Genomic DNA, 12960 nt, shown 5'->3' with positions numbered 1-12960 from the left:
TCGGGCCGTCTCAGGTCCGTCGGCGGGGCCCCCTGTTGCGCGAGGGCTGGTCCACGGACCGCGACGGTCGCACGGCCACTCGCGACCCCCAGGCGCGGCCCGGCACCCCTGAGGCCCCTGCAGTGTCCTGCGAGCGCACACACGAAACGCCCCCGGGGCCAGGACGGTCGCTTCTGTTCCGGCGCCCCCGCCGCGGCGGCCCGCGCTCCAACCCGCGTGCGGCCCCCCCCCCGACCCCGCCACGGACGGGCGGCCCCCCTGGTTCCCCCACCCCCAGGCCACCACGGTTGGCAGCTCCCCCGCGCTTCCGGGCCCGAGCCTGCTGCAGGGCTCCGAGGCTGCAGCTCTTAGCCTCCCCTGACCTCTCCATCCAGACGAGAATAATTAGGGAGCCTCATCTTAGAACTGTGTGGGCCCCCCCAACAGCGTCCGATCAGAAGAGAACCCCGCTTCCTTAAACCCGCATGATCACCTACAGAACCCCAGTCCCCCGTGGTGCGTGATCTCTTAGTGGCAATCATTCATAATCCCAACTTGCTGGGGGTGGCGGCCCCACACGCAAGACCCGCGTCCTTTCCCTCTGTGCACACTCCCCAGGCTGTCAAGTGGCCAGCCCGCTGCTGTCTGTGTAGTCACCATCATTGCCAGAGCACCTGGGAGTCCGGCCGCTTGACTACCCATCTATTTGCCCTCTGCTTGCCTATGTCCCATGGCAGCACCGGTGATAACCTGAAGAATTGGGATGCCGGCGCATGACTCGCATCCCTAGCGCTCAACTTCCCCCTGGCAAGGATTTTATCCACGTGCTCCTCAAATAGATGGGCAGCTCAATCCTGTAGTCCTATTTTGAGAGTCTGTTTTCTGGGGGCACTTGTGGTGGCAATTACTGTATCAGTCAGGGTCCCAGCAAGAAACAGATGGCATGCTCACAAAGGTAATTGGAGGAATTCTAATAAATGGACGAATTACAAGAAGGGGCAGAGTTAAGTGGAGGAGTGAGCCATGCTGAGGGAGGCAGCAGTGAGCAGGGAAAGAGGCTCCCTCAGCAGAAGGTGTAGCCTACCCAGAGGAATGAAGCCCCTGCTGAACCCCAGGCCTGGGGGAGGGGCCTGGGGAAATAAATACTCCAACCCGCCCCCACAAACACACGCTGATCTCCAGGTGTCTCCATTAACCCAACCAGGTGACCAGTTTGTAGACGTCCCTTCACTGAAGCACAAAGAAAGTTCAGAGGAAGGTGGAGGGTGAATCTGGAGCAGGTGGAGACGGTCTCACACACTTATCTAAATATCAGCGCTTGTCGGAAGGTACGGTTCTATAAAACAGAAAAGACAGAAATGAAACCTTCTAAAGATTGTTAAGGAAAAGTTATAAAACTTCATTGAAAGACATTAAAGAGGACCTGAATGCATTGAGAACTACATACCATATTCATGGATAGGAATGCTCAGTGTCAGAAATACGTCAGTCCTTCCCCAAATGGCCCTACAAAAGAAATTCTCATTAAAATCCCAGAAGTGCTTTTTAAAAGAAATTTAGCAAACTGATTCTAAATGTGTATGGAAGAGCACAGACTGACTAATAGCTGGAACATTCCAGAAGAAGGAAGAGAAGGAGGCAGAGATGGAGAGGAACTGTCCTAGGAGATGTCACCATAGTATAAAACTAGCAATCGAGGTTATGGTGTGTTGATATGGGGACAGACAGATTCACCAGTGGGACGGAGTATGGAAATGATTTACAAGTGTGCCGGCCTGGCTGAGCAGCTGGGAAAGGAAAATTTTTTCCAAAAAGTGCTAAAACAATTGGCTGTACTTGGAGAAAAATTTAAATTGGACCCCTACTTTACACCAAATGAAAGAGCAATTCCTGGCTGGGATGGAATTGATCCAATAGATACTCGATGGATCCCACATCTATGTTATGTTTGGAAAGGATAAAATGAACATTAACTGTCACCTCTGCTCTGATCCATCTGGAAAGACGTGAATAGGAGTCCAGGACTTGGGAGGTGGCCCTTATAATGGGAGGGGAGCTACTTGGTAAACCCAGTGTGAGGGCAAGGTGTTCAGCAGCCTGAATCGGGGCACGGACCAAATGTCCCTGAGAGGGCACAGGGATCCAGCAGGTGGAAAAAAAGAGAGTGAGGCGGGCCAGAGAGGGGGTTTTCAAACCTAGAGTGGGGCGTTAGATGGAATAATGAGCTGTCATCACAGGGCTTTCATGAGCAGAGCAGGACGGTCAGGGGGCACAGAGTGGCGCCAAGAACACGCCTTTGGCAGAATTAGAGGCCAACTGTATTTCCGTGGTGAGCACAGGCTGTAAAGGGAGCTGTAACACAGACACTGGTTCCCCCGACTGATGGCTCACAGTGCCTCGGCCTCATGTGTCACCTGAGTGGTGTCACTGCCCGTGGGATCACTGCTCCCAGGCCATTTCCATGTTGTCACGGGAGTCCCACCCTCCCTGGCCTTTCTGTGTCCGGGTTTCAATGGTATACACGAGTCTCAGTATTCGTGGGGCACCCAATGTGCCCAGGAGCCCCAGATGGGCTTTCTGGGTGTCTTGGGTGGGATTCTTGAGAAATAATAATGTTAACAACATTTTGAGTGTTTAGTCCGTGCAGGGTACTGTTCTGCATGCTTGATGTGTACCATCTCACGAGTTTGCACAATGGTCCTACGGAGGGCACACCTTTCTTATCTGCGTTACAGATGGGGTAACAAGTCAAGGGTGCAGGTGTTTACAATGTCTACCTCCAACAAATAACTCATACCTACAATGTACAAATACTTTCTGCAAGTCACAAAATCCCGTAAAACGGAAAAGGAGACCAGACAGGTAAAGGAACAGGTGTTGTGAGGTGGCGAGTCAAAGCTTTGCCAGGTGTATGGAGGGGTCCATACTCACCAATCATGAGGGAGATAACATGACCATGAGACACCACTTGACGTTCACCAGAAGAGTAAAACTCAGGGAGGTCCAGGCGAGGACTGTGATGGGAAGCTCTTGTGGCACGGGGCGGAGGACAGACCGCTGGACGCTCTCTGAGAACGTAGTGCAGCCGTGCTTAGTAAGCAGAGTCGGCAAGCCATCTCCTGGGGATACTTCTGGAAACGGGCACGCTGATCCACAAGGGAATGCGTCCAGGCTGTTTGCTGCATGGCTGTTTGTGCGGCAGAAGTGGGCGGCCTCCTCCTCCGCCTTTAGAGGGACGAACAAACCCAATGAGATAGATACACACCGCAGAACGCCGTGCGATAGCGAGAAACGATGACGTGGATGTCCGCGGAACAACGCAGGTGCATTTTTAAAATCCACATGAGTATTTTAGGCAGCAGTTTTCAGGACACTGCTACCATCAGGCCGCCAAGGCAGCATTCCTGTGAGACAGGAAACAAGGGGTGAGCCCGAGGACCGCCCCTGCTCGCCGCCTGCAGAGGGTTTGGGGGCTGCTGGGCAGGGAGGGTGACCGAGGCGAGGAGACTTGGCACCAGCAGGGTCAGGTGCAGAGAGGGGGGCCACACAGAGAAAGAGTGATGGTGTCTGTGGCGCATCTGGTGGGGTCTTCAACTGAGGACAGGTCAGCGAACACGTGGGATAAGAGTATCCAAGGCTGGGGCAGAACCGCCTGTCAGAACTACAGAGTAATACCACTAGCCCACCCAGGGTCTGGACTGGATCCTATCTGCACCAGTCGGAGCAAAAATTCACATGACCGACAGGATGCTGAGTGGAACACCAGGCAGGGTCTGCCTTATACCACCAGGGATAAAGTGGGTCGCCTTAAAATGAGAAAGGGGTAAACATGTCAAGGGGACGTAAGAACCCTAAGAGTTCACATGTCCAGTTAAAGCGCTTAGAACACTTGGAACAGAATGTGACAGACCTCAACCCTCCCCTTGACGCTCGGAAGGACACACAGGAGCTCAGGGAGGGCACACGTGACCCAAACAACGCTGCCAAACTTCATCTGATCAGCACTTCCAGAAAACTCCAACAACAGTAAAATACATATTTTTAAGGGCACACTGAACATCTTCCAACATAGACAATATTTTGGGCCAGAAAATGGTCTAAAAGATTCAAATCATACAAATTATATTCTCTGGCCAAAATAGAATTACATTAGAAATCAATAAAAATATATCTAGAAAATGCCCCTATTATTTGGAAACAAAATAACTAGCCCATGTAATCGAAGAAGAAATTAAGAGGAAAATTAGTATTTTGATCTCAGTGAAGATTAAAAACTCGGCACAGTACGTTTTGTGGGCGCAGCTAACGTGGCAGATGGGGAAATCCATGTCTGCATTCGAAAAGAAGGAAGGTCTGAAGTCACTGACCTCAGCATTCACCTTCAGACGTGAGAAAAAGGAGAGCAAAGTAAGTAAATTCTAAGTAAGCAGAAAACAAGGAAAAAATCAACGTCATTAAATAAATCAATGATATAGAAAACAGAAAGACCACAGAGAAAATCAGTAAGAACAAAAGTTCATTTTTTTTTTGGAAGACCAATAACATTGATAAACCTCCAGTCAGACTATTAGGAAAGAGAGAGAGAAGACACACCTTGCCAATACCAGGAATGAGAAAGTTGGCACCACTACAAATTCTACAGACAGGAAAGGAGGAACAAGGGGCCAAAGCAATCTTGAGAAAGAACAAAGCCGGAGGCACCGAGCTCCTGGGTCTCAGGCTACAGTGCAAACCTACAGTTGTCAGCACAGTGTGAGGCTGGCACAGGACCAGACACAATTACACTTCAACTTAGAGAGAGGATAGCCAGGGAGTGCTGCGAGTGACATCACTTAAGTTAAATGGAAGAGAATGTAATAGAAAAAGTCCTTAAAAGACAAAAGTCACCAGAGCTCACTCGAAAAGAGATAACACAAATAGTTCTTTAAAAAAAAAAAAAAGATTTTATTTATTTGAGGGAGAGAGAGAGGGAGAAGGAATCCCAGGCAGACTCCCAGCTGAGTGTGGAGCCTGACCCAGGGCTTGATCTCATGCCCCTGATACCCTGACCTGAGCCAAAACCAAGAGTCAGACGCTCAACCGACTGGGTCACCCAGGCGCCCCCCACGTAGTTCTTTACTAAAGAAGTTAAAAGCCTTTCCACGAAGAAAGCTCCAGACTCCAATGGCTTCACTGGTGAATTCTACAAATATCTGTGAAGGAAATAACCTCATTTCTGCACAGACTCCTCTGGAAAAGAGAAGAGGAAACGCTCCCCAGCTTGTTGTGTGAGGCCAGCACCATGCTCACACCAACCCAGACACCGACCTTGCAGGAAAACTCCAAACCAGCATTGCTCATGACCAAGATGCAAAATTCTTAACAGTTTTTAGCAAACCGAGCTCGTCCACATGGAGAAGAGGGCGTGACGGCACGGCGGCCATCTCAGGAACGCCAGTGGTTTAACACCTGGAGACTGTCCTGTACCGTCACTTACCGGACTGAAGATGATCGCCTGGGTCAGAGCCAGCGATTGACAAAACCCCAAATCCATCCTAGATGTTAACTTTCTGCAAGACAGGAGTAGAAGGGGCATTCAGCGGGCGTCACGCCAGCCCAGGAGCCGGGCGAGGGTGCCCACTCTTGCCCCTTCTATCCCACCTTGTGTGGAGGCTGAAGCCAGGCCAGTCAGTCAAGGAAAGGAAGCAAGCAGCATCCCAAATAAAAGGACCCATGTTTACTCACAGACGAGATGGGTGTCCCCTTGACGCACGAGATCGTTGTGCCATGGTCCTTGGCCATTCTGCCAAGTTTCTTTCGGTGTCTGAACGCGGGCCGTCTGCTGGGTCTCGTTGGGTCCCTGCGGAGGTGGGCCGTCTGCTTTCCCATTTGGGAGGTTTCTCTTCAGCCGACCTCAGGCTCCGAGATTCTTCTGTCAGCCGCGTCCACTCTATGGATGACCCCCATCGAAGACGTTCTTCATTTCCGTCCCAGGGTCGTCGATCTCTGGCGTCTCTTTCCTGTTTTCTTAGGACTTCTGTCTGTTCACCTTGCCCGTCCGTTCTTGCCCGCGGTCGGCCTGATGCAGTGGGGCCCCGAGCGGGCTCATCCTGGTTGCTTCAGACCCCTGGGCTGAGAGCCGCGGGGTCCCTGCCGCGTCTGGCTCTGCCGCTGCTCTGCGCCTTCCAGGAGCAGCTGTGACTGGGTAGGGGGTGAGGTGGCGGCCCTGTTCTAAGTGCAGCGAGTGGAGGTCAGTCTCGAGTGAGCTGGCCCCCGGGGCCGTGACGTCCCCAGGCGCCTCCCCACCTCCCCACGCCTGCTGCGGCAGGAGTTGGGTGCGCCCCTTCCTGCCGGTGGGTTAGGCTCCGGTTAACCAGCTTCCCTGAGGGTGGCCTTGTGACCAGGCCCCGCAGGCCCTGGTGATTCTGGCCCTGACTGTGCCTTCTCCCCAGACTCTAGCGAAGGCGGCCCCGTGGCTCCACGGCCCAGTTGTTCCCGACGCCTCTTCTCCCGCGGATCAATGGGAAAGCCTGCGTGGAGCTCGGGCTTCTCTCCCTGACCGCGGGAGCAACACGATGGTGCCTTATGCTCAGGATTTTTTCCGTTTCAGCCCTCGCTGCATGGACGCTCTGCCCTGCAGGGTGTGCTCACGTCGGTGGATGGGTCTCATTCCGCGGCTCCCACAGCCAGGGCCTCCCCCAGGATCACAAGTCACAGACAGGGCCCCACGCCAGAATGTGTGTCGTCTTTATGGCAAGAAGTGACCCACATCATCCCAGGAAAAGGACGAAGTCCCGGCTGCGCTCAGGCAAATCCCACAGCGGGCGCACAGGGGCGGGCACCCCCGCCGGCGTGTCCCGAGTGAAGGATGCGTGAGCGGGTGAGTGGGGCCACAAACAGCCAAGTGACAGTGTGTGGAACATAGGGGTTAACAAAAGAAGCCAATTTGCTTGCGCTCGACCGCAGGACGAGCTGCGGGAAGCACAGGGTGTCCCGGCATTAGTCACGGGAGGGAAGGTACATGCCGGGCCAAATTACAGAGCGGGAAAGGCCGGCAAGGTGAGAACTTACACAAATACGACCTTTAAAACAACCGCAATAAAGATTTCCTGAGGTGAAAGCTGCCAGGCCCAGAAGAAGCACGACTTAGCGGGAGCGGGCCTGGTGTGCCCTCCCGGCTCTGCGGTCCCGGAGCATGGTAGGAGGTGGCCGCCATCGCCGGTGGAGGTCGTCCAGGCGGGGAGGCAGGAGGAAGTGGCCGCACACCCGACTCTCTGAGCGGCAGGAACCTGCTGGTTTGTCTCCGAGCCTCTGCCGATGTGCAGACCAGGGCTCAGGCTGGCCTTCGCGGGTGGGGCCCCGGAGCGCAGCCGTCAGACTCCACCCAGCCTTAGCGCTCCAGGGCGAGCCTGCACCAGCCCGCCGGCCACGCCGCGCCACCGCCTGTCTGGCCCCGGGCCCTGCGGCCTGTTCCCGCTTCTGCCCCGGGAGAGGAGTCTGGGCTGCCTTCTGAGAACGCAGGACGTGACCCGCACGTGGTGCAGAACCCAGTGGCTGGGAAATGTGGTCCCAGACAGTGGGCTGTGGTCTTGGTGTCGGAAGGTGGCAAGACAGATTCTGGGGGTCCATTCGCAGTTCCCTCTGTTCCGCGTCCTCCACGTCCACCGCCCCCACCTGCTGCGTCCTGCTCTGGGTCATCCCACCCCTGCCTGCTCCCCAGGGGCCTGCGCACCCTGGGCTGCTTCCCTGCCCCTCCCCCTCCCCAGATCACACACCCTACAAGCCACCCTATCACCCTGTGCAACTTGATGGCGTTTAGGGCGTCCACAGTTGTGCACCCATCACCACACCCATTTTAGAACACTCCCAACCCCCCAAAAGCCCTGCACCCCCTTCACTGTCACTGATCACCCCTCAACCCAGCCCCTGGCAACCACAAATCCTTTCTGTCTCTCCAGATTTGCCTCATCCAGACATTGTCTTTCACATAATATCATGTCCTCCAGGTCCATCCACGCTGCGGCCAGTGTCAGCGTGTCCCTCCTTGTTCAGGCCGAGTGACAGTCAGGTGTGTGGATAGACCACATGGTCCACAACCATGGCGATGGACACTGGGCTGCTTCCACCTTTTCCCTGTCGTGAGCAATGCTGCTGTGAACAGGGATGAGCCAGGGGCTTGGAGCTCCTGCTTCCATTCCCACCTCATTTCTTCCCGCTGCCAAACAACGTTCCATGGACGGAGACGGCGTCTTGCTTTCCCGTTGTTCCCACGCGTTGCCTTTACGAGTGACGTCACTATGGACATTGCAGGTTTTAACGTGGACGTGTTTTCATTCTCCTTGGTATTACAACACTTGGTTTTCCCCACAGCCCTGCCCAAATCCCTGGTACCAGCTGGGTGTCCTGCAGATTTAATTCAGTTCCGACCTGTGTCTCTGAAGACAGCATCAGGCCCCGTGGGTAAGGCCCAGGTCCCACAAGACGACCCCCACTGCAGACACCGGTCCAGGCTGTCACCATGCTTCTGACCCACCGGCTACAAATCAGAGGCTCCCACAACTCTCCTTGGATTCAGTTAGCATGCTGGAGTGGCTCACAGGATCCGGAAACCAGCTGCCTTACTAGACTGCTGGTGTCTTACAAAGGGCGTCAGAGGGTGTGGACGAAAGCCAGATGAGATCCACGGGTGAGGTCTTTCATGCCTCGTGCGCCACCAGCGGAATCTCCTCACATTTGTCCACCGGATTCCTCCGCCTGCAAGTCCTTCTCCACCACCAGCTGCGTGGAAAACTCCTCTTCAGCCATCAACACCCGCTCCGTGTCACCTCCCATGTTAAGGCCCCACTCTCCCTCCCGGGCGGCTTGAACCGCTCTCTCAGACCCGGGCTCAGGCAAACGGGGAAACTGAGGTCAGGGAAGCTGAGCACCTTGTCCAAGATCACACACAAAGAGTGAGGGGGCGAGTGGGTGAGTTTGTGCAGGAGTGGAGTCCTGCGTGATGAGACAACCCGGGCCGGGGTGCCCAGGCGGACGCAGGAAGTCAGCCATCCAGGAGGGAGACAGAGTCATCGGGTAAAAGTGGCCTTGCCAGAGAATCGGCTAAATCCCAAATTCCTCTAAGTAGCCGCTCTTGGCAAGCATTGGGTGTTAATTTTCCAAGTGTTAACTAATTCAGAGATGTTTGGAGGGGCAAGTTTCAACCAACACACTCTCTGGGAACAAAACTCCGTTGTAACCAAGCCCAGGTCTTCATTGTTTTGTTTCGAGTTTTTATTTATTTATTTATCTGAGTGATTTCTACCCCCAGCGTCAACGTGGGGCTCTCACGCAGGACGGCGAGATCACGGGACACATGATCTCGGACTGAGCCAGCCGGACGCCCCGTGGTTTTTAATTCCCATTCTCACAGGTCGTCCAGATGGAGCGGAACGTCTGGCTGCCTCTGTCCCCTGGTCTGCTGCGTGTCTGTCTGGTCAGCCCCAGCTCCCACAGGCTTGCAGAACTGACCTCTAACTTCCCAGGGACTAGCAAGCCCGGGATAAGCTCCACCACTGCCAGAAAGTACTGTGTGCAAACCTGTGATTAAATAAGTTACAGCAAAGACAAAGGCAGCAAATACTCAACACTCCCCACCTCCTAATCACTGGGCAGCATCCATATGCGGGGAGGGCTGCCTGGGTCGGCCGTGCATGTGGGGGACCCGCCCCAGATGCAGGGGTGAGTGCACCCTCCGCCCCCTCCTGCAGCCACGCCCGGGGCAGGGTTCACACCGGGGCAGGCCGTGGCTTCACTGATTGCACCGGCTGCAGAATGAGTTAGAGAATGTGTTAATAACACGGATTAAACACAACCTGGTCGCATGGAGGAGACGCTCTTCCAGAAAGTCTCTTCCTCCAGCCGAGGAGCGCCCACGGAAGCACGCAAGGCGGGGAGGAAGGGGTCCCCTGCGGGCGTGAAGCCCGGCTGCACCCAGCCCACTGGGACCTCCAGCTCCCTCTCCGAGGCCCCCGGGGACGCCACTGCCTGCGGCTCCCTGCGGGGTGGGGCCCCTGCGTCTGGGAGCTCGGGAGCTTGGGGGCTCGCAGGGCCCCGCCTGCTGCGCTGCTCCCACCCCCAGCACGGCTTCTCTCCACCCCACCCTCGGGAGAGGTGCGGTTGAGAAGGCAGTGTGGGATATAAGTGAAATAAGTCAAGCAGAGAATGACAATTATCATACGGCTTCACTCATTTATGGAACATAAGAAATAGCAGGGAGATCGATAGGAGAAGGAAGGGAAGAATGAAGGGGGGGTAAACAGAAGGGGGAATGAACTACGAGAGACTATGGACTCTGGGAAACAAACTGAGGGCTTCAGAGGGGAGGGGATGGGGTATTGGGATAGGCCGGTGATGGGTAGTAAGGAGGGCACGTATTGCATGGTGCACTGGGTGTTATACACAATGAATGATGGAACTTTACATCAAAAACCAGGGATGTACTGTATGGTGACTAACATAACATAATTAAAAATTATTTTTAAAAAAAAGAGAGAGAAGGCAGTGTGTGGGGGAGACTCCCCAGCCCCGCAGCCTTCGCATCCCGCCCACCCCGACCCGGTCCCCAGAGCTCGGCAGCGCCCTCTGGCGGCGACCCTCGGGGTCACGCGGGGTCCGTGCCTTGCAGAGAGGTGACCTACGGGGACCTGCGGGCACACGCGGCTCCGGTGCGGAGAGGCCATCGGCGGGGACACGCGGCCACCGTGTATGGAGGCGCCATGTGCAGGACTCGCCAGCTGCGGCTCCAGACGTTCCCCCGACATACCGCTGTTGGTCCAGTTCACTGGGCAAACAAGATGTCCCTGGATTCCATGACCCCTCCTGGACGGAGTCCACCAGCCCCTCCGAAATGCAGGATCCAGCTCCGGGGGGCCCCTGGGGCAGCCCTATGTCTGTCCCTGTCTCTCTGTCTCTTTCTCCTTTTATCTCTCTGTCTCCGTGTCTCCCTGTCTCTGTGTCTCACTCCCCCCGGGGTTCTCTTTCCTGTCCGGCTGCGCTTTCCCCACTGGCCATGCTGGATCTTCCTCTGGATCTCCTTCTGAGCTGGGGGTCTTCGTGCTCCCGAGCCCACCCACGGCCGAGGCTCCTGCCTTCCCGGCACCTGTCCTCGCCCTCCGTCTGTCCCTGTCCCCCTGAGGCCCCATTTTCAGAGCGTGGCTGGGGCTGGCAGCTGGAAGCTGTCCCTGCACTGAGGCCCCTCGGTGACCGTGGGCTCCTGGCCCACCACCAGCTGCCTGGCCACCAACAGGAAGTTGTGTCCTGCCTGCGTGGCTGAGCAGCTGGACACTCATAGTTCCTGCAGGGCCACCACACCAAGCCCATGAGCGTTCCACGCTCACCAGCATGGTTTCTGCCTCTCAGCCCCCGTTCCTGCATGTATCTGCAGCCCCTGATCCTGGCATCCCAGCCCTGCACCCATGGGGCCCGCGTGACAGTGCACACACCTGAGTGTGCATAGGGACGCCTGGGTGTGTGGTGTATCTGCACACCCATGTGTAGGGGATTTGATGTGAGCCTTTCAAATCCAGTGTAGCAGGGCTTCTCCGTTTCCCGGGAGAGCAGAGCAGCCCACCACACCCGTGAGGGGTGAAGGCCGCCGTGGCCCAGGGGCACGGGGCTCCCAACACTGTGATGACCAGCAGGGCAGATGTCCATGTGTCCCTCAGCGAGCTCTGACCCGGCTCACCGGCATCCGCGGCACAATGGTGCTCCCCTCGCACGGCTCCTCTGGACCCCCAACGGGAGGCAGAATCCCGCAGAATTCAAGTAGGGTGCAAACCGCCAGGCGCCCACACGGGCCAGGTGAAGTCAGGGAGGCAGTGAGACACTGGAGGGGCGCCGGCAAGACCGCCAGCAAGAGATGCACAACGAGACAAGAGAAAACGCAAAGCCCTCCATGGTCCCAGAGAAGTGTGGCGGGCTTCCCTTCCAGGGAGGCCTCCAGCTCTGAGGCGGGCGTGCAGGGGACAAACGCCATCAGGACCCGCGCGGAGAGGGGGCTCTCGACAGAAGGGAAAGGACAGATCACAGTTGCACGCAGACAATATGGACAGTTGTGTAGCCCAAATGTCCACCTCGGGGGGCTTGAGATTGAAAAGGAAGGACTTCTGTATTGACTGAAGGGGTAATCCTCCAAGAAGACACCACTTTAGGACCGCGCGGCTCCGCGCTCACCCCTGCAGAGCAGAAAGCAAACCTGGGGCATGGAACAGATCGGCTGTTGCCGTGAGCCCCTCTGAGACCCTCAGAAAGTGAGGATGGAGGAGAGAAGAGGACAAGCAGGTGCCCGGGACCGGGTTCCCTCGCTGCCGAGTTAGACCGAGTGTGTGCATGACCGCGAGAAGGGGAGAAGCAAACGGAACCCCATTTTCTCAGGTGCACGGGCACAGGGGAAGCCAGCGGCCTTGACAGTGCTGCTCCAGATTCTGAGAGACCCGTTCCAGGGCAGATGGGGTCTTCCTGAGACCTCTCTCCTTGTGTGTGCATGGCCGTCCTCTCCCTCTGTGAGTGTCTGTGTCCTGATATTCCCTCCACCTTTTTTTTAAGATTTCATTTATTTATTTGAGAGAGAGAGAGAGAGAGAATGAGCCAGGGGAGCAGCAGAAGAAGAAGCAGGCCCCCGCTGAGCAGGACTCCAGATGTGGGACTCGATCCCAGGACTCTGAGATTGTGACCTGAGCCGAAGGCAGACGCTTCACCGACGGAGCCACCCAGGTGTTGATGTTTCCTTCTTACAAGGAAACAGGTCCTATTGGATTAGGGCCCCAACCCAGTGACCTCATTGAACTTGTTTACCTCCGAAAAGACCTTGTCTCTAAACGCAGCCACGTTCTGAGGTCCTGGGGGTCAGGACTCCAACACAACTTTGGGGGGACACAACTGTTCCCATAACACTGGCTCTTTTGGATTCCCCCCTTTTTTTTCTTTTTCTTTTCTTACTTTCTTCTTCTTCTTTTTTTTTTTTTT

General features: G+C 55.7%; 1 protein-coding gene across 1 annotated transcript in view; it reads right to left on the bottom strand.

Moving 5' to 3' along the window:
- The window catches only part of TOLLIP (toll interacting protein), a 29354-nt gene extending 20564 nt beyond the window's left edge, over positions 1-8790 (bottom strand). The window contains exon 1 of the mRNA XM_019800572.2: positions 8690-8790. Coding sequence (XP_019656131.1) covers positions 8690-8790 — 101 coding nt within the window. The remainder of the gene's footprint in view (positions 1-8689) is intronic.
- Positions 8791-12960: the final 4170 nt, after the last annotated feature.

This window comes from Ailuropoda melanoleuca, chromosome 16 (assembly GCF_002007445.2).
Source record: "Ailuropoda melanoleuca isolate Jingjing chromosome 16, ASM200744v2, whole genome shotgun sequence".
NCBI classification, from domain to species: domain Eukaryota; kingdom Metazoa; phylum Chordata; class Mammalia; order Carnivora; family Ursidae; genus Ailuropoda; species Ailuropoda melanoleuca.
This window is presented reverse-complemented; position numbering and strand designations above follow the sequence as displayed.